The sequence below is a fragment of the Podarcis muralis genome, chromosome 4 (assembly GCF_964188315.1).
Source record: "Podarcis muralis chromosome 4, rPodMur119.hap1.1, whole genome shotgun sequence".
Taxonomy (NCBI): Eukaryota; Metazoa; Chordata; class Lepidosauria; order Squamata; family Lacertidae; genus Podarcis; species Podarcis muralis.
Window position 1 is genome coordinate 76014696 of NC_135658.1, and position 27564 is coordinate 76042259.

Genomic DNA, 27564 nt, shown 5'->3' on the forward strand with positions numbered 1-27564 from the left:
TCATGTGACAGTTCTTCTAGGGGGGGTGGTTGTTAGGTAGTATCATAATAAAAAGAAGAAGAAGTTCCCCCCCCCCTTTCCGTTCCGTTTCAACATACCGACATAGCTGTTATTCTTTGATGTTATCTTCTGTACAGTCCATTCCATCACTCTTAACTTCTCAGTGGCAGGCTTAATTAGCAGCTCATATACCCTTTTCTTCGCTCGAAACATGTGCAATTACTTTTATATCCAATATTTTATCTTAAGTAATGCAACTAGCGCCGCTCTCAGAAGCAGCGTCCGGGAGATCCAAAGCTCACTCAAGGGCTTTCTGTTCAGTGCCCTCACCCCCTTCTTCTTTCGAACTCGGGGGTGATTTGTGGGCAACCGCGAACGAGGCTGCATCTTCCCTTCCCCGGGAAGAGTTTTATGAGGCTGATTTACTCCCATATCAGCCTCTTAATTACCTTGTGTGAGCTGGAGAGATGGTATTGTCTGCCATCTTCCAAGGCGCCCCTAGTGCCCCCCCCTCACTGGTTCTGATTTAAAGGAGATGTAGAGCTGGTATAGAGGCTGTAATTAAAACAGTATGTTCCCTTGGAGCTAATTTCCACAAAACAAGATTCTATATGCCCATAATGTACATAGTCTAGTATGTATTGTATCCAAAATTCAAGCTGTTCAGTATTTTCACACAGTTTTAATGAAAAAATGTTACTTGTACTGTAAGTTTTGTAAGGAAGTCAACCTTTCATATTTTTATAGGGTTTTTAAAATAGCTTTTAAAAAATAACATATGATTTCCAATGTTCAGAAACTGGCACAACAAGATCTTGTTTATTTTATTTAAAAACATATGTTCTGACATTGAACCAAGTAAGGCTGCTTACAACAGCAAAAGTCAGAGATGAAATTGGGCAACAAAGCTAACAAATGAATTAGAACCGTGCAATAGGGATTCATCAGTAGAACTATTGCATAATCATTGGTCAATAGTTATAATTTGCAGGCACCACACAGAAGCTTGGTTAAGAATATGTGCAGCAATACACCATTTCACTTCGTGCCACATTATTCTTCTAATCTAATTTTGTAAGTGTAAGGTGTATGGGACGCGGGTGGCACGGTGGTGTAAACCACAGAGCCTAGAGCTTGCCGATCGGAAGGTTGGCGGTTCGAATCCCCACAACGGGGTGAGCTCCCGTTGCTTGGTCTTTTTACTTTTGTGTGTGCGGGTGGTCAGATTCCATCTAAAACCGCAGATGCGTTTTCATTCCTTTCATTAATTGACCAGCTCTTTATTTTTTTGATTATTTTCTTTTATGATTCCTTCCTTAGGGATTACAGTAATGTCCTTAGGCTGCTCATAAGCCTTTCAAGTGTCGGGTTTATCTCTGGGAACAGAGTTTCCCTTTGCCGTTGGACGATGCTCAAGAAAGCAGCTGGAATCAGTTGTGCGACATAATTCCAAATCACTTGACAATTGTTTCTGTGTATCTGTCTTCATACGTATCATGTTATGAAGGCGGAAGGAAGATTGCCTCCCGCTTTTGGCATTTCCTCCTAGACGTTGTTAACTGTATCAGACTTCATTTATTTGTTTGGCTGCTTGAAGAGGTTTCCTTGATACATAAAAATCTGCTGAACAAGAGCGTGAACTGAAATGCTTATGGGTGGTGAAAGTCAGTGTTTCAAACTGGTTGACCCAGGGATGTTCTAGGAACGAAAAACCAAATGAAGCTATGCAAGTGTGGGCCTGATCTAGATGGGAGACAATTGGGATTCCCTGGATGATCAGAATATAATACAGTAAGTATTTTACAAAATTTCCAAATGATCAGAAAGTGCCTTTAAAAGGAGAAGGATTGTAGAGTGTCTGGTTTGCATCTAGGCTCCAGGTTCAATTACCCCGGCATCTCCACGCAGGGCTGGAAGTATTCATCTGAAGAGGGCCGGAGAGAGGAAAGGTCCATACAAGTCTTGCCCACAACATCCCTTTGCTTGCTGGCCCAACTTCAAATCTCTTCACTTTCAACACAAATGTATAGAAGTGGGAGCTCTCCAGTCTGCCTAACAGCCTTTTCCCCGTCCTGTTAAAGGTAAATGGTAAAGGGACCCCTGACCATTAGGTCCAGTCGTGACTGACTCTGGGGTTGTGGTGCTCATCTCGCTTTATTGGCCGAGGGAGCCGGCGTACAGCTTCCGGGTCATGTGGCCAGCATGACTAAGCCGCTTCTGGCGAACCAGAGCAGCGCACGGAAATGCCGTTTACCTTCCTGCTGGAGCGGTACCTATTTATCTACTTGCACTTTGACGTGCTTTCAAACTGCTAGGTTGGCAGGAGCAGGGACTGAGCAATGGGAGCTCACCCCGTCGCGGGGATTCGAACCGCTGACCTTCTGATCAGCAAGTCCTAGGCTCTGTGGTTTCACCCACAGCGCCACGCACCTATAGATAACTTTCAGAGTGAGTTCTCTTCTTTAGACTGAGTTGGTTTTAAATGGTGGTTTAGAACACATTTTGGACCATTGGGTGGAGTTTATTTTGTACCCTATGTCATGCTCCCATTGGTCTTTAATCATGGTGAGGGGATTTGTAGTGTCTTGGAGTAGTATTTTATATATTGTAGATACCATCCCTTTTCTGTGTCCCTCTGTTGTTAAAGAGGGCTCTCCTGTAGGCATGATACCATTGTGAAGGTGTTACGTTCTTTGGTTAATGCGGTTGCTGTGTTTATGGGGTCTGGAGTTGTGGCCATAAGGTCATCTGCAAAGAGCCCAAGTTTGTAGGTATTCTTACTCCAACTGTGGAGACAAAGTGCAGACATCCTGGCTAGTAGCTGTGCTTTTCTTTCTGAATTCTAGCTGTAACAGCAAAATTGCAATGATGTTTATATTAGTTAAACTCAGTGATAAATCTGCTGAAGAACATAGACTGAGAACTAACATGGGGAGGAAATTGGCAGGAGAAGAATGAGGTCATATATCTTTTTGTAATTTGTAAGGAAATACAGTAAATATGTTTCCCACACGCTACTCACATGTTCTTTTGTTAGAGCCAGCCATGAAAAAATGCTAGAATTATTCAGAAATCATCTGCCAAGGCTTGCTTACATTCTCATACTGTGATTCCTTCTGGGTGCAATTAAATGCATATTAGGAAATGCACTCCCCTACAAACTACCACAAGCTGTTTTGAAAGCCACAGATCCCACAAAGCTATTTGGAGCTCAGGTAGAACATTTTGCTTTCTCTCATTGCAACTATTTCAGTGCATTGCACATGGCTAAGGTGGTGTGGTAAATCATGGCTCACTGCACATAGCAGAATAGTCGCTAATAGCTACTGCCAATAATATACACAAGGTGCCTTAAATTCTGAGCTGCACATTCCTATGAACATTTACCAGGATGTGATTTCCACTGTGTTGAGTGGGAAGTGTGTGCATAGGATTGCCCCATGAATTCCTAACATAAAGCAGCTTTCATTCTGGAAAAATTGGGAAAGTCACAAAACCTAGGCTGATAGAGCCAGCAATCAGAGCCATTATAAAACAGCACTCTTCTGTTTTTATCTTCTTATCAGTCACACATCATGCATATAATTCTTGCATGGCTTCTACATCAAACCAGATTGCTTCTTGACATTTGTCCAAAACCAGGTCATTCAACCACATCACCCGGTGGGTGCTCATAAACATCTTTGTTTTCAGCTGTGCTCTTTGAAACCTTCCAAACAAATTGAAATGAACCACTGTTCTATTTTCAAAATACAAAAAGGAAACCTTTTGAAGAAGACTTGCTTTTGCAAATAAAGAAATGCAACTAAAGGTAAATATCTTCTTCTTCTTCTTCTTCTTCTTCTTCTTCTTCTTCTTCTTCTTCTTCTTCTTCTTCTTCTTCTTCTTCTTCCACGTTTTCCAGAATGTTGTCTCAAGCTAGAACTAATCTTGCTATTGATTCAATGCTATCTTTGAAGTATTGCTTAGATGATTGGATGGCTTTGAAAGAGAATTAGACTCAACCAGACTCACCCAGCCCTACTAGGTTAAATACGTATTCTGTAGTTGACCTCCTTTGTAATGTTTTATTTTAAAATCTTTAAGATAATATTCTAGTTTTCTGTTATGCTGCTTTGACTATATACTCTATATTTGACTTTCTTCAGATTGTTTTATTTATGTTTTATTGATTTAATATGCTGTAAACCGCTTTGAATTTTTTCTTAAAAATATAAAGTGGCATAGAAATTTTTTTAAGAGACATTTATGGAGAAAAAGGCTAAAAATGGCTACTAGCCAGTGTTAAGTATAATTGGTTAATTGACACTGATATGGAGAATGTCTGATTGTGTGTTACTGAAGGCTTTAACATGGGGGTTTTCTATATTAAGCTCACTGAACATATATATATATAGGTTGATAACTGTTAGTGTTTTCTGCTAGTTCTGATGAGGTGTTTAACTTTAGATCACATGGGAGGCTACTGAATTGCAAATTCACCATCTTGGAAGGGTGGTGGCTGTTGTCTTTTGTTCCCAGCCAGTGTGGAAGTAAGGTGCCTCTCCAGGAACTGCATAGCCTTTGGGGCTGGAATGCAGGCAGGCTAATGGAGCCTGTGTGAGAGAAAGCTAGGCTTGTCAGCACTAATTATAAGTTATTTTATTTTTTATAATATGTTGAGCATGTTTTTGGACAAGATATTGTGAAACTGTTTGGCTGTAACATTTATTGGGTTTTGTTCTGTTTTGAAGAAAGTCGTGCAAGGAAGGTTTTGAATAATATTTGATGGGTCTGGATAATGTTTTATTCCAAAAGGAGTCTGTTTTTATGCACCCAGTTGCTTCAAGCTGCACAATACTTTAATATCTGCAATTGCCACAAAGGCTAGGTTCTACCACTACTGTTGGAGTTGATATGCCTCCAAACGCCAGTTCCTGGGAATCACAAGTGTTGTTGTGCTTAGCCTTCTGTTTCCTTAGGCACCTGGTTGGCTGATATGAGAAGAGGATGCTGTACTAGATGGGCCACTAACCTGATCCAGCAGGCTCTTCTCATCTTCTTATGCTGAGATTTCTGAGTCTGTTGTTGTTGTTGTTTAGTCGTTTAGTCATGTCCGACTCTTCGTGACCCCATGGACCAGAGCATGCCAGGCACTCATGTCTTCCACTGCCTCCCGCAGTTTGGTCAAACTCATGCTGGTAGCTTCGAGAACACTGTCCAACCATCTCTTCCTCTGTCGTTCCCTTCTCCTTGTGCCCTCCATCTTTCCCAACATCAGGGTCTTTTCCAGGGAGTCTTCTCTTCTCATGAGGTGGCCAAAGTATTGGAGTCTCAGCTTCAGGATCTGTCCTTCCAGTGAGCACTCAGGGCTGATTTCCTTAAGAATGGATAGGTTTGATCTTCTTGCAGTCCATGAGACTCTCAAGAGTCTCCTCCAGCACCATAATTGAAAAGCATCAATTCTTTGGCGACCAGCCTTCTTTATGGTCCAGCTGTCACTTCCATACATCACTACTGGGAAAACCATAGCTTTAACTATACGGACCTTTGTTGGCAAGGTGATGTCTCTGCTTTTTAGGATGCTGTCTAGGTTTGTCATTGCTTTTCTCCCAAGAAGCAGGTGTCTTTTAATTTCGTGACTGCTGTCAGGAAGTGATCCCCTGTCAGGAAGTAATCACTGCCTTGCCGTGGCAAAGGGGCGGGAATAACTCAGAGAAGCTATGAGCCATGCTGTGCAGGGCCACCCAAGATGGACAGGTCATAGTGGGGAGTTTTGACCAAACGTGATCCACCTGGAGCAGGAACCGGCAAGCCACTCCAGTATCACTGCCAAGAAAACTCCATGGACAAAAACAACAGGCATTTCTGAGTCTACCTTTATTTAATTTTGGTGGGGAGTAGAAGAGAAGTATTGGTAATCTGCAATACTATTTTCATTGTCCTTGACTACTTAGTTATAATGTTTCTTGAACAATACTTCAGATACAAACTATTTAAAACAGAGTAGTTCATACTTTGTTTAAAACAGTTATTAACAGGGGGAGGCCTCAGTGAAGCTACAAGCTACATATTTGCTTGGCTCTGCCTTCCTCCTGCAAAAACATTTGTTTCACAGCAAAAACAACTCCTGATTCACTTCTAATTACTTGGTAGGTGTGAAGGGAACGTTGCCAGGCATTGCCAAAAATAAAGATGGTGCTCTTACTGATTATTTCCATCCTCTGGAAAAGATGGTCTAGGCCAGAATTGCGAATTGCAGCCAGACAAGAAGGCTCCTGGAACACAAAGGTCTGCCTGGCAAACTCAGACCCAAGCCAAGCTAGATGGCTCTGGCTTCAGGAAAGAATTAGTGGCTCAATTGCTCATTTTTAAGCACAAGCTCATGGAGAGCTGGAGCACAATGTGGAGCCAAGATGGCTGTGTTTGGCATGCATCTTGGTCACATTGCAACATCGACCTCTGAAACTCTAGACATGGGACTTCAGAACTCAGAGCAATTATTGTTTCTGTGTTGAGAAAGCAAACTTGATTAAGAAAAATCTGGAGGCAATCAGATGAAGAAATGTTCGTTTTTGTGGATGTTGGAAGGCATAGAAGACTGGGAGCATTTGGCTTTAATGCAAGTTAACATGGTTGATGACAGATATACTGGGATTTGAAATAATAGGTGCCCACTTTGAACGAGCACACAGCAAGCATACACCTAAAGACACCACTCTTCCAATATACATTACTTCTCACAATTCATTTAAAAAAGAATTAATTATGAAATTGAGAAAAATTAATGATTAATGAAGGAAAGCCAATAATGGTACTTCAAAATCCTAGCCAAAAGACTAGGTGCAGAATTCGGTGGCCAGGTTCATCATCATCATCATCATCATCATCATCTTTGAGGCTGGTAATGGCCATGTTGCGAATTCAATACTGCTGGGGCTTCCATTTTAATTTATCTGTTGTCTGAAATGGTACCACTCACTCTGAGGAAGCCCTCATGATTTCAACAGCATGTGGCTTGGAACCCCCTGAAGCTACCAAAGTTGTTGAAGAAGGAGGAGAAGGAGAAGGAGAAGCGGGACCTTCACACTGACACATTGCTTGGGAGTGACAAAATGGCGGCTGAACTTCACCGAGGAGGCAAGCCAGGCAGACCAGACAAAGGACAACCACCAAGACCAGCTCAACAAAGACAGATACATCATGATGCCTACTATTTTGCTTGATGTTTTCATCTTTATATGCTATATTTCTAGGAGTCAATTTACTACATCTTCATATATTAATAACATGGGTTGAAGCGCAGGGCGGGGGGGGGGGGGGGGAGAGGAGATCAGTTCCACCCCCATATTTTTATAGTTCACTGAGAGAAAGGCAGGGACGCGGGTGGTGCTGTGGGTTAAACCACAGAGCCTAGGACTTGCAGAAGGTTGGCGGTTTGAATCCCCGCTATGGGGTGAGCTCCTATTGCTCGGTCCCTGCTCCTGTCAACCTAGCAGTTCGAAAGCAAGTCAAAGTGCAATTAGATAAATAGGTACCGCTCCGGCAGGAAGGTAAGCAGTGTTTCCGTGCACTGCTCTGGTTTGCCAGAAGTGGCTTAGTCATGCTGGCCACATGACCCGGAAGCTGTATTCCAGCTAACTCGGCCAATAAAGCGAGATGAGCACCGCAACCCCAGAGTCGGTCATGACTGGACCTAATGGTCAGGGGTCCCTTTACCTTTAAGAGAGAGGCAGGAGTGGGGTTTCTTCCTGGTTTTCTTTAATTTATATTAAATTCACTGTTACAGCAACTTCCCCCACAATGGAGTAGTTTTTACCTTAAAGGCTAAGTTCTCATTCTATGCTTAAGGACATAGACAAAGATTCTGTGAAAGTAATATAGCCTTTTTGATCAGACCGTATACTTTCTTATCTACTTGATATGTCTTGCCAATTTGTTGTGAAACTGAGGACTAGGTAATTAACATTACAGCTTTTTGTTCTCTGTTACATCATTTTTAGTCCTCTTCTGCAAATATTCATGTAGTGAGTGAGAAGGATCTATGTTCTCATACTACTAGCATGCCTGGAGAACCTGAAAAATATGTATGTTTGGGGGGGCACGTGAAACTAAAACATGATGGGTCCTTTTTCATGGAAAACCTCCATGTAGAGCCTCATAAGGTGATTTATAAAAAATTATTGAACTGAAAAAAGCAGATAAATCACTGACTTCAACCTAATATATTGCTTGAATGCTTCACCTATAGCATTGCCATGACCATCATCACAATCATTTTAAACTGGGTACTGCACTCCACCATAGCTAGAAGTGACAATAGCTCTTCAGCAGGCTTTCAGTGGGAAAGGGTGTTTTCCTTGTTATTGATTGATGGCGGATTAGTACTTTGTATGACCTTATTGCTTTTGACTCTTTCGCGGTATCATTGCATTCTTTGCTATTTATTGTAAGTCACATTGAGAACTTTTCCAGCAAAAAACAATGGGTGAATTTAATTTTTTAAAAAACCTACCATCTAGGTCACATAGGTCCACATGGTTTGATATACATTTCCTTTTTATTGCCTTTTTTTTAAAAAAAATAATAATCTTGAAATATTGAGGTGCCTCTCTAGGCAGGAACAAAATCTTCCAGTCAACATGCTATGCCTGGACACTTCCATACTACTTGGTGCCAGTGTTATTCTTCTAGAAAAAGAGGTGCTAGAACTCACCATGAACTCCTTCCTCTTCCCCTTAGAATGGCAATGGCACAAATCTGAGAGCTGCCGGAACTCACCTGAGAGATTCCAGAACCCACCTGACAGGTGCTGGAACTGAGTTCTGGTGAGTCCCCCCTGAAAAAAGCCCAACTTGGCACACAGAAATATAGGATGTCCCTATTTTCACCAGAGAAATGTTGGAGGGTATGAAACAAACAAAACAGCACATGGAAGGAACTGGAATTTAGTCTAGCTCGGAGCACGTTTGCAGATCCTTGTTGAAAAGCTTTGAACATTAAATGTTTGGGATGTAATCTTAGGGAAGGTCCTGCTCTGTGGCAATTATGCATGATATAATCACTATAAATAAAGGTGGGGAAACAGTTTTTGTTTTACCTGGAAGCATCTTCCCCACCCCACCCCCAAAAAAATTGGTTCACCCATGGAATCTGCTAGAGTTGTGCTCTATTTTTCGTAACTACTGCAGGAACTTACCAAATGATCTCATATGCTGTCTGCTCCATCCTAATCCCTGTCACCTGGAACTCTTACTAGAGTCATAAATCATGAGTGGGGTTGATAGTCATTTTGGCTCAGGAATAGCCTGTCAAGTGCCTGTGATGGCATCTATGGTGGCGGCAGCCAGAAAAAGGCCTATCAGGCAAATTTCAGGAGCTGCTGCCAGACCTTTCCTTCAGAGTGGCATGGGCTGCTATCAGGAAGTGTCTGGCAGTTTTAATTTTGGAGGGAGGGTCCCCCAATGAGAAGATTTAAGGATACAGCGGTACCTTGGGTTACAGATGCTTCAGGTTACAGACTCTGCTAACCCAGAAATACTACCTCAGGTTAAAAACTTTACTTCAGGATGAGAACAGAAATCGCGCAGCGGCAGCAGGAGGCCCCATAAGCTAAAGTGGTACCTCAGGTTAAGAACAGTTTCAGGTTAAGAATGGACCTCCAGAACGAATTAAGTTCTTAACCCGAGGTACTACTGTATATTACTGCATCTGTTCTGAAGACAGGGGTTTCTCCTCAAAAAACTGGTGTGTTTTTAGTGGTGGTGCTAACCCTAATACTACATTAAAAAACAAAGCAAAACCGAAAGTGAAACTGATGAGGCTACTGAAAGTCAAGAAGTAGCACCATGAAGGATAACGCAGGAAGGCAGAGTTATAGGCTGCCACCAAACAGGGGTGCCAACTTGAATAAAAATATGCAGGGGCAGGTAAGCCCCGCATCATCAATCACAAGACACGGTGCACACACACCATTTGAATGGCAGTGCCCATTAGCTTGGGGGGAGGGGGGTGTCTAATTTTTTTTATTGGAGGGCCTGAAAGGACCTCAGCTCCTAGGAGTTGGCTCCAGAGCCACTAACCATGCCACTGCCCACTTCTCTTTGCTGGTTGAGACGGTAGTGCTACTCAGTTGTGCTGGAAGGCTGGAAAACAGGCAACAAAGCAGCTCTGGGGGCAGGGGAACGGGAATATACTTGATGAAAATCACAGGAATGCACTTGAGCCAATGTGGTGCAGTGGTTAAGAGCGGTAGTCTCGTAATCTGGGGAACCGGGTTCGCGTCTCTGCTCCTCCACATGCAGCTGCTGGGTGACCTTGGGCTAGTCACGCTTCTTTGAAGTCTCTCAGCCCCACTCACCTCACAGAGTGTTTGTTGTGGGGGAGGAAGGGAAAGGAGAATGTTAGCCGCTTTGAGACTGCTTCGGGTAGTGATAAAGCAGGATATCAAATCCAAACTCTTCTGCTTCTCTTCTTTGGGAAGGACATTGTTTCAATTCTGTGGCACAAATCAGTCTGCAAATTTTGTCCATACCAGATGAAAAGGCTGCTGTGAAACTACCCCACATGGGATGTCCGTCCGCTCATAGTGACTAGAAATGCATTCAAGTTTATTATCTGCCCTCTCTGCTCCAACATTTCTGTGTGATGCCAAGGCTGAAGAAAGGTGGGTGTGGGCCTGGCAGTTGATTGGCTCCCCATGGATGCAACTGTTCCCACCATGTGGAAGGGGAAGCAAGACTGTCTCCTGGTTGTGCTCCTCCCATAGTCTCTGTGCTCTACTAAATATATTACTATGTTACTCTGGCTGCTATAATTTGTTAATTTGAATAAATAAGGTTGTTTGGAAGAGAGAGCGAGAGAGAGCTCCCTTGTCATCCAAAATGGCACCCCAATTTTTCCTGGGTGGGGCTTGAGCCAGAATTGAACAGAAAGGAAGTAAAAAAAGCCCTTGATGGACAGTACACTGTCCTGGGTGCTGACCCAAGAGCTGCATAAGATTAATCTAGCAGCCAGTGAGGAAACTGTGTAGGACTGGTAGTTTATAGTATGTCTGAAAGAAAACCATATGCCTATTTCTACTGCAGTGAATAAAGGTCACAAGAAAAACATCTGGGATATGATTAGCTATCACACAACCTTTTAAATAATGCTATGGACAAGTTAAGGGCATTGTGAAATTACTTTTTAATAGGCTATGTCTCAGTCTGAGCCAAATCTTGATTTCCTGGAATCATTTTTTTAATCATCTGTTTATCATTCTTGCTGTGGAATCAAGCCAAGTGATGCAGCACAACTAGATACTTTGAAGTCTAGTAATGCTACCACAATTTCCACTGTGTGTGCCTGAACAACTGACAGGCCGCCTTTCCAATTAACCAAATAGCATATAGCTTGGCTTTCCCAGTGTGACTTTCCAGGATTTCAGGTATACAATTCCTGTGGTGGCTGGCCCATTAGGGCAGTGTTTCCCAACCTTGGGCCTCCAGCTGTTTTTGAACTACAATTCCCATCATCCCTGACCACTGGTCTTGCTAGCTAGGGATGATGGGAGTTGTAGTCCAAAAACAGCTGGAGGCCCAAGGTTGGGAAACACTGCATTAGGGCAAATGGGATATTGTTCTACTAAGCTAAGTCTTGATTCCTCCAAGACCACCAGCCTGCATTCTTACTTAAAACCAGCCCTGGCTGCCTGCTTACTCCTCTGTAGTCCTTGTACAACTGAGCAGGGAGGTGGATGGGGACAAAGTAATTAGTTGGCTAGTCCAGTAACGGCTAGACCAGGCACGTCCAACAGGTAGATTGTGATCTACTGGTAGATCACTGGACATCTGTGGTAGATCACTGGTAGATCACTGCCTCCCCCCAAAGAACCTCAACAACTTTGGCTCCCCTAAAAAAAAGCTCATTTTTTTTGCCCTGCATCCCCCCCAAATGGGGCTTTCCTTCTCCCTAAAAAAAGCTAAACAACAACTTTGATCTGAATGCCTAAAAAAATGGGCCTTCCTCCTCCCCAAAAAGCTCAACAACTTTGACCTGAACCCCCCAAAAGGGGGTAGGTTACTGCCAGTGTTTAACTCTGTAAGTAGATTGCAGTCTCTTGGGAGTTGGCCATCCCTGGTCTAGACTATGTAGAACAGAGATAGACAACAAGATGTTGCTGAACTACAACCTGCACCATCCCTCACCACCAGCCATGATGATGGGAGTCATAGTCCAACAATATCTGGAGGGTGCAACAGCTGCTACCCTTGCTCTAGAGCAGTGTTTCCCAACCTTGTGCCTCCAGCTGTTTTTGGCCTACAATTCCCATCATCCCTTGCCACTGGTCTTGCTAGTCAGGGATGATGGGAGTTGTAGGCCAAAAACATCTGGAGGCACAAGGTTGGGAAACACTGCTCTAGAGGGCTTATCCTTCTTTAGGTGGAGATGCCTAGATGGCAGATTAGCTGGGAATTAACCTGTAAACTTGCAATTCAACTGGTTTCAGTACCTTGATCTGTGAAACTCACCTAGGCTGGATCTACACTGACCTGTTTAACATTATTTTCCCCTGTTAGAAAGATATAGATATGTCATTCTAAAATGCCACAGGGCATACCTGTTAACTACCTTGGCTTTTTTTTGGGGGGGGAGGGGTGAGTGTTAAATGTAAGTAATACCCGGCCACGCCATTTTCCAAAACGCTGTTTCTTTCCCTGCTAGGATGGAAGAAGAAAAAAAAACGGGAGGAGAAACTGAACACTGTCCCTTGAATACCATTGGAGGAGGGATCAGAGTTTGAATGCAGTAACAAAAAAGGGCAAAACACTACATAGGGACATATGAGGAGTGTTTCACCTATATGGCAGCAGAAAATGATTAAAAATTAAGTGATAAAAAGACAAGGTAATAATGCATTATGAATGTAAAAAGTAGGATGCCATGTGTCCATCTGCACCAGGGGTAGTCAACCTGGTCCCTACTGCCCACTAGTGGGCGTTTTAGGATTCCGGGTGGGCGGTAGGGGGGCACATGTTATTGCAGCACTGGTGGGCGGTAAGGAAATTTTACCATCAAGAAAGTTGCATTAGTGGGTGGTAGGTATAAAAAGGTTGACTACCCCGATCTACACTATCAAAACCATTCCTTAACCCTTCCTTAATGTTAAAAACCATGAGTGTAGATCTGCCCCTGCTTTTAGCTGCTTGTGGATTCCCCTCCGGAAAAAATATTTATCATAGCATCATACTGCATGATTCCCAGTGATGAGGCCAAGCACAAAGGATCTTGGGTGGTACTTCAGTCTGAAAGAAAAAACCCCCTCATAGCATTCACTAAGCTCTACATTGTATATTCTATACAATCTGACTGTCCCAAACCAGACAGTTACACAGCAGTCAAATAAACTGGGATGCCTGTGGTAATGAAACACAGTTGTCTGAAGTGTTCAGCAAATATTATTTTTCTCCACGTTCTTCTTAAAGCAAATGTAGTGTTTTCCTGGAACCCTGCATGCCACATGCTGAAAACTTTGTTAATCCTGTACCATGCTAGGGAAAAGTTCAAGCTCTTGCTGAAAACTTCATTTTGTTAACTTAGAAACCACCAGTGTGGCAACAACTGCATTCCATTACTCAATCTGGATGAGAAAGGCACTTAGCACATTCTATGGGGCTGATTCCTGCCACTGTAAACTGGATCCTGAAGCATATTATATCAATTTAACCAGATTTTGAGTGAGTATCCAGTTTCAGAAAAGCATGGGAGAATAAAGGGTACAAGACTTTTAGCTCAGGCTCCCATATTATAGCCTCTCGTTTTGTTTATTTATTACTTCACAGGGTAAATGTGTTCAAGCCTCCAAAAAAGGGTCAAAGGACAAGCTGTACAGCTGTTCCCATTATGCATATTTACTTAGGAATAACACCCACTGATTCCCGTAAAGTGTGTATAGATTGTAAAATGCTAGTGTCACATTTTAGCATGGTGCTTTGCCTGTTTGCTTTATTTTTTGGTGAGAACTACTTGTTCGCATGTAGCTGGGAGTACCTGAGAAGTACATGCATAAATGAGAAGTACAGGATAAATACAAACACAGCCTCTCAATTCAACTTGGTGCCCCCTCAGGCCCACAACCCAGGCAACCGCCTAGTTCACCCACCACTAAGGCCAACCCTGGTTAGGTGACACAAATAAAAAAATATAACTAACAGCACAGTCTGGTTGTGATCGTTTTGCCTGCTTTAGCCAAGAAAAGGGGGCTTGCTAAGGGCCCAATTTGTTTGCATGTATTAATAATAATAATAATAATTAGTGTTTTTTTGCATGGCAGCTCAAAGGGACTTATAATATTTCAAGCAAAAACCAAGCACATACATACATGGAAACCAGCATTTAAAAAAAGAATCTGAAAGACAACTCTATTTTTTAAAAAGGTAGATCGAAACAGCCCAACCCCACAAAAGGCTATAATTAAAAGCCAAAGCCTGATGGAATGAATGAATGATCTTCCTTAGAAGATACATAATTATGGCACCAAGCAGTGCTTTTTTTTAAAAAAAAAAAAGAAGAAGAAAGGTGCCGGTACTCACTATGAAGTTTTTGCAGTAAGCGCCACACTTTTAATATTGGGTGTGTGTGTGCTGGTACTGCATATCCTTGAGTATCCCCAGAAAAAAAGGCACGGGCACCAAAGGAGACTCATTCTATAAACAGGGAGCCACCACTGAAAAGGCCCCTTCTCTTGTTGCTGTCCTCAAGACCTCCTGCTCAAAGAAGGGCCCTCAGATGATGATTGCAGTTTCCAGATGGGTTCACATGGGGAGCGGCAGTCCTTGGAGAATTGGGGTCCTGAGCCACAAAAGACTTTATGGGTCAAACCCAGCACTTTGAATAGTGCCAGTTTTATTAAAAGTGCTATCCAGTTAAAAGGAGTCTTCAGAATGGGTTTGTAGCTATGCTCTCCCTGGGGAGGTTTGGCTGGTGCCTTCATTATACCCCTTGAGGCGGCAGGTGAAAAGGTTTCTCTTCCACCTGGGCCTTGGGCTGACGGACATGTGAAATATAGAATCCTAGACTTGGAAGGGACCCTGTGGATCATCTAGTCCAACCTTCTGCAATGCAGGAATATGCAGCTGCCCCATATGGCGGATCAAACCTGCATCCTTGGGGTTACCAGCACCATGCTCTAACCCAGTCTTTGTTGTTGGAGGGGAAGGTTATTGGTTTATTTTGGTTCTTAATTTTATTGTGCATTTTGTGGTTTGTTGGTTTGTTTTTGTTCTTATTTTTATTGTGTTTTTCATACTGTCATGTTGATGTTGTGAGCCGCCCGGATAGGTACAGACGAAAGGCGGTCCACAAATTTAATACATAATAGTAATTTTCAGTGATGTATGGAATTAATAGTGATGTATGGAAGTGAGAGCTGGACCATAAAGAAAGTTGATCGCGGAAGAATTGATGCTTTTGAATTGTGGTGCTGGAGGAGACTCTTGAGAGTCCCATGAACTGCAAGAAGATCAAACCTGTCCATTCTTAAGGAAATCAGCCCTGAGTGCTCACTGAAAGGACAGATCCTGAAGCTGAGGTTCCAATACTTTGGCCACCTCACGAGAAGAGAAGACTCCCTGGAAAAGACCCTGATGTTGGGAAAGATGGAGGGCACAAGGAGACGGGGACGACAGAGGACGAGATGGTTGGACAGTGTACTCGAAGCTACCAGCATGAGTTTGACCAAACTGCGGGAGGCAGTGGAAGACAGGAGTGCCTGGCGTGCTCTGGTCCATGGGGTCACGAAGAGGCGGACACGACTAAACGACCGAACAACAACAAGAAGTAATTTTTATTCTTATCCTCGCTCAGTCCCTAAGGCTGATTTCTGAGGAGCCAGGCAGGTGAGGATCAAGCTCGCGAGTCTCGGCTTGTTCAGGATCCGGGATCCGAGTCCATTCTTCCGCGCCTGGGTGATTCAGAGCAGCCCCGGCGCTTCTGGCAGCGGCGACCCACCGCCTCCTCCGTCCCGCCCAAGCGTCCAGGGCCGCCAAGGGGCGGGCTTCGCCTTAACGGGCAGGGGCGGAGCTCCCCTCGGCCCTCGGTGCCTGAGGCGAGTCGTGGCGAAGCTGCCGGCCGGGAGAGTCCAGGTGAGGAGAAGGCGCTGGGCGCAGGGCGCGCGGGTCTGGGTCGGCTGCTGAGGGGTTGCGAGTCCGCGAGGGGGGCAGCTCGCCGCCGCCGCCGCCTCGCCTCTGTATGAGGGTTAGGCGCAGCCGTCTTGCGCGGCTCTTTCTCGAGCACAAGGGGAGCGCGCTGTGTGGGGAAAGAGTTTAGGCAAGTTCCTGGCACCGGGTGAGTCACGCTTTGGACCCGGCAGCGCGGTCTCTTCTTGCCCGCGAGGACAGGCTGGCCTGGGGCGGGAGGGGGCAGCAGGTTCTTCCAAGAGCCGCGGGGAAGAGACCGGACGGGTTCCTCTCGCCTCCGCCGCGAGCTTCGCCGTTGGCTTTCCTGGCGCCACTGAGGGGGGCAAATCAGCAGGTGGAGAAAGGGAAAGGGAGCTTCAGCTGCAATCGTTTCTGAGGAGCCCTGACAGACAGACAGAAGCCAACTGGGCATCCCTCTATAGAGGTGTCTCGTTTAGGCAGGTTGCTGCCAGTCTTGAATGGGTACAGAGTCCCTTTTTTCAGCAGCCTGCCTTGACGGACACTTTTCTGAAATGGGCTTCAGAGGCCCTTTATGAAGTTGACCTGAGTGGAGTTAGAAACACGCAAGAATCCACCAGGAGTCAAACAGGTTAGAAACCTAATCTGGTTTCTCACTGGGGCCTGTTAATATCCTCTAGAGTTCTCTACCTTGAACAAACTACGTTTTTTTTTTACCCCTTTGAGGATTTTTCAGACTTTTTAACTAAAGTGGGCAAAAGGACAGCAGGCAAGATATCTCCTTTTCAAAGAAGCACCTTCTATAGAATCAAGGGATCGCTTTTAACAAGCTGCTAGTCCCTATGATTTTCAGAGAGAGGGGAAGCACCAAAAATCTCAGTTTTTTAAATTCCACTCCGTTGGCAACAACCCATCTCCAAATGGCATATTTGATTCTCCTAGACTTATGAATGCTAACTGATCTCCCCCAATGCAAGGCCTGTCTTTGGAAATGGCAGTATTTGGTATATGATGTATAACTTATTTCTGTCCATACCATACTTATTCCAAATGCCCTGACTCAATAGGTTTGGTCCAGTCATTTGGGGAGAGAGGCAGCTTCACATAGAGTTAAAAATGTAGGATGGTATTCAACCAACTCAGAGTGGACTCATTGAAATTAATGCAAAAGACCAAGGTCCATTAATTTCCATGGGTCTACTCCAAGTTAAAATCACTTGAATACCACTCATTGGGTTGTATACGTCTAAGTCATGTGCTGGAAACTAATTGCCTTCCAGATGTTACTGAATCGCAGCTCCCCTCAGTCCCGGCAAGAATGGCCAATGGCCTGGGATGTTGGGAGTTGTACCTCAGCAACATCTGGAGGGCCAAAAGTTTAGCACATCTGATGCAATTCACAACTTACCCTAAATTCATTGATTTCAGTGGGTCTGTTCTGAGTATGACAACTTGGTAGGTGTGGGCAATTTAAATCCACCCTTCCCCAAACAAGATCCGAGTGGTTCTTGTCCTTGATGGCTAGCATGTTAAGTCTTTGCTCGGAACTAGTAAGTGATTCATGGGTGATGCATTGGCAATACATTTAAAGTTCATAAGTGATTGAAAGTCCAAGCATGCCATTACATTCTCTCTGGTCCAGGTGTTAAGTGTTTTTAGTTATATATATCCAGTGAGCCTTAGCTTCTTTTGTTTCTTCGTGTCTCTCACAGAGTTAAAGTTCTTGTTTGCTATTTTGGTGCAATGTGTAAATGGGACATTGTTGACTTTGCTGCATATTTTCTGGGTGATGGTAACTATGAGGTGCTGAGTGAACTTTCCCTGTTAACTCACTCTTGCCTTGCTTTTGACCACTCCTACATCTGGAGGGGAACCAGTTGAACTATGGCTTGCCTTTCTCTTGAATGTGGCCTGCATAGATTGTGAATGTGGCCAACATTGTGTGTTGGACATTCTGAAGTTCTAGTTGCTAAATCAATGATTATCAGAAGCAGAATGATTTTTATTGGATTTCTCATTTGTCCTTAACTATAAGGTTCCAGGTTACAACAGTATTTTTTTAAAAAAATCTGTTAAAACAAATTGCAATCAGGATATATGTTTGGAGTGACAAAGGCCAGGGTAAAAAGTTGAAAGCTGAAAGTAGTATGGGGGTCTATTGTGAGTTGCATTCCTGTAGTGAATGTTCTTACTTCCAATTCTAAGATTCAGTTATCCAGAATTGAAGTGCAAGCTCTAAGATTTCAGTGGTTTATTGCTCTTCACTTTTATGTCGCAAGTGACCTGCTAATAATGTTAATAAAGGCTTAAAAATTAAAAACAAACTAGTGACTCACTTGATAGTGATATTCATTTTAATAAGAGTAATTGAAACTGTGTATGGGGGACGCGGGTGGCGCTGTGGGTAAAAGCCTCAGCGCCTAGGGCTTGCCGATCGAAAGGTCGGCGGTTCGAATCCCCACTGCGGGGTGCGCTCCCGTTGTTCGGTCCCAGCGCCTGCCAACCTAGCAGTTCGAAAGCACCCCCGGGTGCAAGTAGATAAATAGGGACCGCTTACTAGCGGGAAGGTAAACGGCGTTCCGTGAGCGGCTCTGGCTCGCCAGATGCAGCTTCATCATGCTGGCCACGTGACCCGGAAGTGTCTCTGGACAGCGCTGGCCCCCGGCCTCTTGAGTGAGATGGGCGCACAACCCTAGAGTCTGGCAAGACTGGCCCGTACGGGCAGGGGTACCTTTACCTTTTTATGGGGGTCCTAGTTTGCTTTTAAGCATCACCTTTCTAAAAGAAGAATGTCTGCTTCTGGTTTATTTAGCATAGATCACTGTGTGTGTTTTATGGAATGCCGGCTATCTCTTCCCAGGCATTAATAAATCAACTGCTGACGGAATAAACAACACAAATAGCTAAATTAAGGTCCAAGGCTAAGTGCAAGGCTATAATTTCTTGTAACTCCTTTGTAAAGTTTGCAGTTGGATTGTGTCTATCCAGCCTGGGCTCTGGTTTGTCTGCACGTGTTGGATGTAAGGAGGAATGTCAGCTTAGGATGGGTTAGGTCCTCACATGACTCTGTGCCAGGTAATGTGGCTGTATTAGTCAGCCTGGGCATGCTGGATTCTGTGTGCAGAGGTGCCACTTACATGTGATAGTCAACCATTGTAGATAAGCTGAGTGAGGTTTAGGCAATCTGTGTGGAAGGGAGCTGAGCCTGGTGGCTGCAATCAGTGCTGCACATTCTGTACATACACATTTGTTAATTTGGGGGAAAGGATTTGGTGCTTCCAAACTATTAACCCAAGAGCGCTGTTCTGAAAGTCAGTGATCAATACAGCATAGATATGGATTGTGGCTAACATCTCCTGTTAGCTGCTTCCCAAACCAGCAGTTGGAACACAGTGGATGCAGAGAAAATGTGAGTATTCCTGAATTCCAGAACTTTTTTTTTTAATATAAAAAATCATGTTTGAAATTGTTGTGTCAGAATTTAAACTTCAAGTCAATGCTGAATTTGTAGATGCTAGGCCTTTAGAATTGCCACACACACACACACACACACACACACACACACACACACACACAGCACTGTGTGTGTTTCATGGGTGCCAACTCCCTGGGGCCCTGGGTGCTCAAGCACCCACAAAATTCCCTATGAAGGGGCTAGGCACCCACAAGTCTGGATGCAAGGGCCATGCATGTTGCATGGCACCCATGATCCTGGGCATCCACAGTCGCAGGGCCAAGGTGCCACTCCTGGTGTGTGTGTGTGTGTAAGCTGAAGCAAAAGTGGCAACTTTTCAGCCCCTGTTGAATACCTGCTTTGAAAAACATACCACCTTTTTGCAAAAGGAAGGCTGAGTGGAGTTAACCACGAACAGGCTGAGGACAAAATACTAGCGGTGGCTTTTCACTTGACATTTTGTACTAAGTGTTAGGGAACATGGACATCAGGCCACTTGTGAAGGGCATTTGTACGTTTCATTTATTTACAACTAAATACTACTACACTGCAGTTTGATTTCAGGTGGCTTACAATCACCTAACATCCCAGTGACACAGTGCAGTAAGCAAAACCTCATTATCCAAGGTTGACCGATTTTAACTTAGAATCATAGAATCATAGAGTTGGAATAGACTACAAAGGCCATCGAGTCCAACCCCCTGCCAAGCAGGAAACACCATCAGAGCACTCCTGACATATGGTTGTCAAGCCTCTGCTTAAAGACCTCCAAAGAGGGAGACCTTTAAGCTTTAATCCTGCTTTCTGTCATTTTTTATTAGGAAAGAAATTAGACTGCAATATATTTCGTCACACCTCTCTTAAAAACTGGTGCCACATTGGTTGCCTTCCAACCCTCCCATGAGGATTTTGAGTTTAAAGACATTTTACATTTTTAGCATTAGATGACCAACTGCTTCACATTTTTATGTTATTTACGAACTCCTGATGCTATCCAGACCGAGGGTTGGCTTTTAATGTGGTGTTTAGCCCTAAAATTTTAATCTTATTTTTTCCTTTTCGAAGTTGTTTTTCTAATGGTCTGACACTCCCAGGCTCGCTCACTGCTTGTGATTTTTAAGAAATTTGTATTCCCCACCCCCTTCGTGCCCCTAACCATATGCTCAAATATCTTCTCATGTGCCTCACTGGTAACTTGTGTTTGTTTTAGGAGAGCTTATTTTCTCTTTTTTTGTCCTCTTTATTTAGATGAGACTTGCACTTTTTAAAGAAAAGAGTCTTGGCTTTTGCAGCTCTATTGACGTGCATTACTAACCACACATCCTGTTGGGTTTCTTTCTTAATCCATGGTGTGCACTCCAGACGAGCTTCTGTTGTTGTGGTTTTAAATAACTTCCAAGACTCCTGAATACTTTCCCTTTCAACTTCCTTATAATGCATCTCCACCATTTGGAGGAATTTTCCTCTCTTGAAATTAAACCTGACCCTGTTGAACCTTGTTGGTGGCTTCCCACTTCCATTTAAGTTGATTTGATAGCACTGTAGTTAACTGTTCCTCGCTAGTTTGGCAGCATCTTCATCTTGTACCAGATCCGAAGTATCTCCAAGAATGAAGGACCTCTCAATACCAGCTGTGTAGAACAGGGGTCAGCAAACATTTTCAGCAGGGGGCCGGTCCACTGTCCCTCAGACCTTGTGGGGGCCCAGACTATATTTTGAAAAAAATAATCATGAACAAATTCCTATGACCCGCAAATAACCCAGAGATGCATTTTAAATAAAAGGACACATTCTATTCATGTAAAAACATGCTGATTTCCGGACTGTCTGCGGGCCAGATTTAGAAGGCGATTGGGCCGAATCCAACCCTTAGTTTGCCTACCCATGGTATAGAATGAAACTTGACAGGAAATCTAATTTTGTTGATTCTGGCCAACAAGAAAACAATGCTAGCAGAATTTATTCTTATTATACACGTCCAAGGAGACTAGGTCTTCCAAGTATCCATATTTTCCTGGATAACAGTCCTGGATTTACAGAAGCCATACCGGTTTCTGATTTGATCCTGAAATGTCCTTTACCTTAGGACGTCCCTATTTCCATCGGAGAAATGTTGGAGGATATAGGACATGCCCAGGGCTTTTATAGCCAGAACTCACCAGAACTGAGTTCTGGCACTTCTCAGGTGGGCGCCATGGCCGTTCTAAGAGAACAAGGGGGGTGTTCGTGGTGAGTTCCAGCACCACTTTTTCTAGAAAAATAGCACTGGATGTTCCTATTTTCATTGGAGAAATGTTGGCGGGGATGTATCTGTTTACATCAGAGAAATGTTGGAGGGTATGGGATCGTGAAGGCCAGACTGCCCAAAGTATATACAGCATGTTTAGCAGTGATCACTACTTTCCCCCAGAAAAAGCAACGATGTGAAATCTCCCATGCAGCACATTTGCAGCTCTTGTGAATGTGGAATATTGGGTAGGAGCTAATGCAGGGAAGTGTCATGATCAGCTGTGGAATGTTGTTTGTGGCAGTAATTCTTACAAGGTAGTGTTTTTCAACCTGGTGCCCTCCAGATGTGTTGGATCACAACTCACACCAGCCCCGGTCTTTGGCTGCGCTGACTGGGGCTGATGCGAGTTTGTATCTCAATGCATCTGGTCACCAGCTTAGGAAAATCTGCTACTGAGTATGTGGTCAGGTTCCTATGTACCTAAACTACTCAGCAAAGAGCTAAGAAATTTCCAGTGTTTCTGTAAATGGGGTTTCAATAGTCTGTTTTCTTGCTGAAAATGATTGTGGCAATGGTTGAGCTGTTGATGCAGCCTGGAAATTACTAATATCTCTCAATTTGTGAATGCATATAGATTGGTATGGCAGAAGCCAAGCTTGACATGAACTTTCAAATAGCCGTTTCCATGGTGGGAAGTATCACTTTTTAAAAATCCTTTCAACCCTCTGATGTAAATTAGACTGAGAGATGGTAACTGGCCTAAGGACACACAAAGGGTCCAGGATCTGAAACCAAATTCATTTCATACACCAGGTGATCAAAAAGGGCTCTTTACGAAATGTTTCTTCTTTTACACTATTGATGGCTGGTAGGTAAGTGTGGCTGCGCTAGTAATTTTTGTGGACTTCAAGTTTATTTGACTTTCTTCTAAATGCACTAGTCCTAGCATCGGATATGTCATCCTTCCCCCTTTATACAGATTGTGAACAATTTGGCTGTAGCAGAGAATTTTAGAAAGCTATTGCAGACCCGAATATCTTTCCTTTCCTTTTCCAGCAGAAGATGATATCTGCGTTGCAGCTCTTATGCTGGATCTGTCTGGCTTATTCTTCATCCAGTATTTGTAAGTCAAATTTATGTTTCTTATTTGTTTGTTTGCTTGCTTGCTTTAGCTACACCACGGTGGATGTAATCATACTCCCATCTAGTTTCTCCACAAAGTTACACAAATATAAGTGCCGCTTCCATGAGGGGCTGGTTTGTTTGCGTTATTTTGCAGGTGCATAGCTCTTACTTTATTTCTCCCTGCTTGCTTAATTACTCTGAGAATGCACAGACTTGAAAAGCACAGGTGAAAACCAGTGCATATGAGGGAAAATGAAGGCTGTGTCTGTGGTCTGTAGTGCTTCACTTGTGTGTATATGCATCACTAGTTAACCTATAGTCAAGTGATGAACATCCATCACAGTTTTCTATCTCTCCTTCCACCCACCATGATGTATAAGTAAACTGGGGTTGCAGTTTCTCAAAATGCAGCACTTTCCCCAGCAAAAATGGGAAGAGCTGTTCTTAAACCCATTTATTTTTCAAAAAACCTTTTAATTTTATGTTTTATATATACTGTCATACTGGCTGTTGCCTGTATATACTTTGATACTGTAGTGCCTCTTACTTTGCTCAATGAATGCAATATTCAGAGGTGAACTTCTCATGAACCCTTCTAGAAAATCTCAAGCAAAATTTCTCTCATCTCAAAACTCTTAAAGAAGCAGCAGATGCCCCAACACTCAAGATTACATTAAATTGCTGTATTTTACACCACCAGCGATTATATTTTGTTTGATAACGAATGGGGTGCGGAATTGGCTTCCTGGGCTCTTCTTTGTGTTTCTGTTAAGAAGCTGAATTGCATTCTCAATTAAATGTTGCCAGTTTTGCATTAAGAATGCACCAGACGTGTATTGCATTTCTTGCATTTCTAAAATTCTGAGAGCTGCGTCGCAAAAGCTGTGATTTGCAGATACTCATATATGCGCCCCCTCTCCTGGCTCAGTAAACTTGACTTCTCCACACGCCCCCCCCATGCCAATTCCACATTAGGGCCCTGTGGCATTCTCTGTGCCTACAATCCTAATCCTACTTACTTTGGAGTAAACCTTGCTTCTGAGTAGACGCGGTTAGGATTTGGCTGTTTGGGAATGAAACAGGGTCAAATAACAATCCTGCCCTTGCAAGGCTTATCTGTTGCTTGCTGTCTTCCCATGTTCCAGGCTAGAGGAAAGGAGCCTTTCTCAAAAGCCTCCAGTCACATTTTCCAGCTGTAGCAGTTGCCAGATAAATAGAAGGAGACAGTTTTCCACCCTGGGTGTGGAGTGGGGAATACAGGGGAAGATGCAGGTAACCTGACAATGCACCATCTCAGATTCAATCGGAGCCAGAGAATGATTTGGGGCACGGAAGTGCTGTTTCATAATGCATCCGAGCATTCACGGGACAAGTTCATACTACTAGTTGGACGAGTTCGTGCTAGCTAGATAGTAAGTTTGGGCAGCGTTGCTAATTGCAAGGCGCAAGGAAGAAAGGCAAAGCTGGCGCAGATGAGGCTAGGTGCACAGTGGAATGATGGGGAGCTGTGTTGTGAATTTTCAGGCTTACTGCAAGTGTATCTGTTTGCACAAGCGAAGAACCTCATTTGTCACAGTGCTAAGCACACATTATATGCAATTTATTCATTAGGTGTACGCTTAGCGACCAATGTGCGTGCAGGGGAGCCTGGGGCCATCTGCTGTCCACTGCTGTCTTCCAAACAATCCAATTACTCTGTGACTTGGTACATAAACGGTAGTGATATACCCATAACTATGGATAACTACTCCAGGATCCATCAACGAGGAGACAGGCTTTGGTTTAGCCCTGCAATGATAGAAGACTCCGGATTTTATGAGTGTCGCATTCAGTAAGTTTCTGCAAAGTTCATGTTTTTTTCTCTCAATTGAAAGTATCTGCTAGGTTCTATAGTACTGACTTGAGTGAGTTCAGCAATGATAGGGAAACATAAATTTAGAATTTTGCCGGTTTTGTCTTAACAATTTTTGGGGGGCTTCAGTTCTGTAATGTTGAAGTGAGAAGCAATCTGCAGGCTGTGTATAAACCCTACTGAGCAAACCGACTTCTTTGAAATAAAACGTGCATTGGAGTCAACTACATTTTTTCCCTTATGTGTTTAGTAAAATTGATACAGGAGGTAAGTTTTATTTCTCTCCAGTCGCTGTAGTTTATTTAAAGCCTGATGCACACCGTTTGGAGATAACAGGGTACTGTTGCTGAATGCAATCCATGCTCTTTGCTCGGAAGGTAATAATAATAATAATAATAATAATAATAAATAAATAAATAATAATAAATAATAATAAATTAACAACAACAACAACAACAACAACAACAACAACAACAACAATTTTATTTGTACCCCGCCCTCCCCAGCTGGAGTCGGGCTCAGGGCGGCTACCATCATAAAACTAACACAGTATACAAAGAACATAAAAACAGGCAATCAATTAATTAAAATGCATCATAAAATTAGTTCAAAGGAAATTAAAATCTGGACAGATGGCACTGAGAGTGGTTAATATTCTCCAGGGCTAACTGTTACCACTGGTCTTATAAAGGAGATGTGAGCAGGCTAGGAGGCCTCTTTAATGCTTGTTCTTATACAGAAAGAAAAGAATCAGACTGAACCCTGACCAAAGGCCTGGCAGAACAGCTCTGTCTTGCAAGCCCTTCGGGAAGATGCATGATGCAGAGGGATGGGAGAAGGGATTAGCAGGCAGCCATCATGTTTGTATGTGGCTTCAGCCATGATTTATGAAATTGGCCATCTGAACATGACCTCAGCCTAATAACCTAACAACCTATAGTTTTCAGGCTATAAAATACAATTCTTGGAAAAAAGAGCAGGATGGAAAAGTAAGTGTCTCTGTAAGTGGTGCACAGTGGGGCGACTTCTTTCTGTGCATCCCAAATTCTGCCCCACAGGGTCCACAACGGGAAGCTCTGTTGCACAAGTGGAGGTTTGTAGTGCATGTGAAATGGCAGCACTGGCTACAATCCAATGTACACAAAAGGATTGTTTTTGTTTCCCCCCAGTAATTTTTTTTAGAACTGTTACATCATGTTATTCCAGCTAATTCTGGCATTTTATGAACACCATGAAACCAAACCTCCTGGCCACAATGTTGCCTCTTAAGCCATCCCTTACACATTTTTATATTCTGTCCTTCATATATTTTCTTCTTCTACTTCCTGGAACAACAAACTAACAATAAACAGCCAGACACTTCTAGAGTATTATTATTTTGAGTTGGTTCTTGTCTGCTGAACTGTGATCCAATTCCACATCTTACTATTCTAAAAAGTGCATCTGGATCTGGTTATGCTCATGATGTTTTTCTAATCATTAAATGCTGATATAACGCCAGTATCCTGTGGGTATCTCTTAACAATTAATAGATGTACTGATATCCCTTTTTTTCATAACAGAAATTCAACAAGAGATAGGAAGGAGCTCCGTGTTTTCAAGAACGATGATGGTTTATGCTTTAATAGAAATTACGTTTATCCACAAAGAATACATTTGCATAATACTGGAAAGCTGAAGTGTCCCGACCTCCAGAATTTTGAAAGTGAAAGGACTCTACTTCAGTGGTCCAAGGTTGGTGTCTTTCTGTGTAATAACAGCCTTTTGAATGTTTTATCTTATTGGCGGTATCCTTTTTCCCTAAATCAGAGGTGGGAACCACATTCAGGTGGTGGGCCATATTTAGTTGTGGAGAACCTTCTGTGGGTCTGGCACAAAACATTACAACTTAAAAGACACAGCACAAAAACTAGGAGGAGGAAGGCAGCAAACTCAAGCACTAGATATAGGCCATCAAGTTCTAATAACAACCAGCTGAAATAGGAATAGTTTAAGGCAGGGGTTACGGAAGCTTTGACCCCTTAGGTGTTGGTGAATTGCTGCTCCCATCATCCCTGGCTATTGCTTATGTTTGCTGGGGTCGATGTGAGTCTGTAGAGTAACAACATCTTGAGGGCCAAAGGTTCCCCGTATCTGGTTTAAGGAAAAGATGAGCCAAAGGTTGCTGATGTCTCAGTGGAATAGTTCTGTTTCCCTTCTCTCCCTCTGCTGGTGAGAGATGGCATGGTTGTTGCTGGATGAGCAATTCATACTGTTTTCTGGTACAAACTTCAAAATATGGTACATGTGGCTTTTGGCTAGTAAGACGCCTATTTTTTTTCCCCAAGTAGTTTTAAAACATGAACAAAAATACGTGGATCATCTCATACATGAATATTTATGGGTATTTGCTTTAGTTTGTTTTGGAGAAATGGGTATGTTGCTGTGGGGATGATTCTGATGGTCTCTCTCCCAAGTGGACCCATTGTTTCGTCTCGTTTTCTTGAATATACAGGATTATGTGGTGTACTTGGTTGGTGATGTAATATGATTCTATGTTGGGGATTCCCCATCCTCCTTTGGAGGAGGGGAGGGGCAGGTATTTGGGGCTTATTCTTGGCTTTTTGTGAGAGAAAATAAATGAGTGTAGTTTTTCTCTATTTTGTCTGAGAGGGTGAAATTGGTGTTGTTCCATTTCCTCAAGTCTCTGTTGATTTGTCACCGCAGGGGCTTGTAATTGTGGAGGTATAGTTTGTTGAGGTTTCTGGTTATTTGAACCCCTAGGCACCTGAAGCCTGGGAAGGTTCTG

The 27564-nt window shown here is 43.3% G+C and overlaps 1 protein-coding gene across 10 annotated transcripts in view; it reads left to right on the plus strand.

Moving 5' to 3' along the window:
- The first annotated feature begins 1637 nt into the window (after positions 1–1637).
- The window catches only part of LOC114596401 (interleukin-1 receptor type 1), a 35896-nt gene continuing 9969 nt past the window's right edge, over positions 1638–27564 (plus strand). For 2 of the 10 annotated variants that reach the window (XM_077927601.1, XM_077927606.1), the window contains exons 1-5: positions 1640–1791; positions 3694–3811; positions 22856–22922; positions 24536–24755; positions 26339–26510. In XM_077927601.1, the coding sequence (XP_077783727.1) occupies positions 3800–3811; positions 22856–22922; positions 24536–24755; positions 26339–26510 (471 nt within the window). In that variant the 5' untranslated portion in view covers positions 1640–1791; positions 3694–3799. Of the gene's footprint in view, positions 1792–3693; positions 3812–16008; positions 16104–16202; positions 16306–19340; positions 19525–22855; positions 22923–24535; positions 24756–26338; positions 26511–27564 lie in introns of those variants that run through there. The other 8 variants (XM_077927602.1, XM_077927603.1, XM_028727938.2 and 5 more) reach the window with 8 other exon arrangements.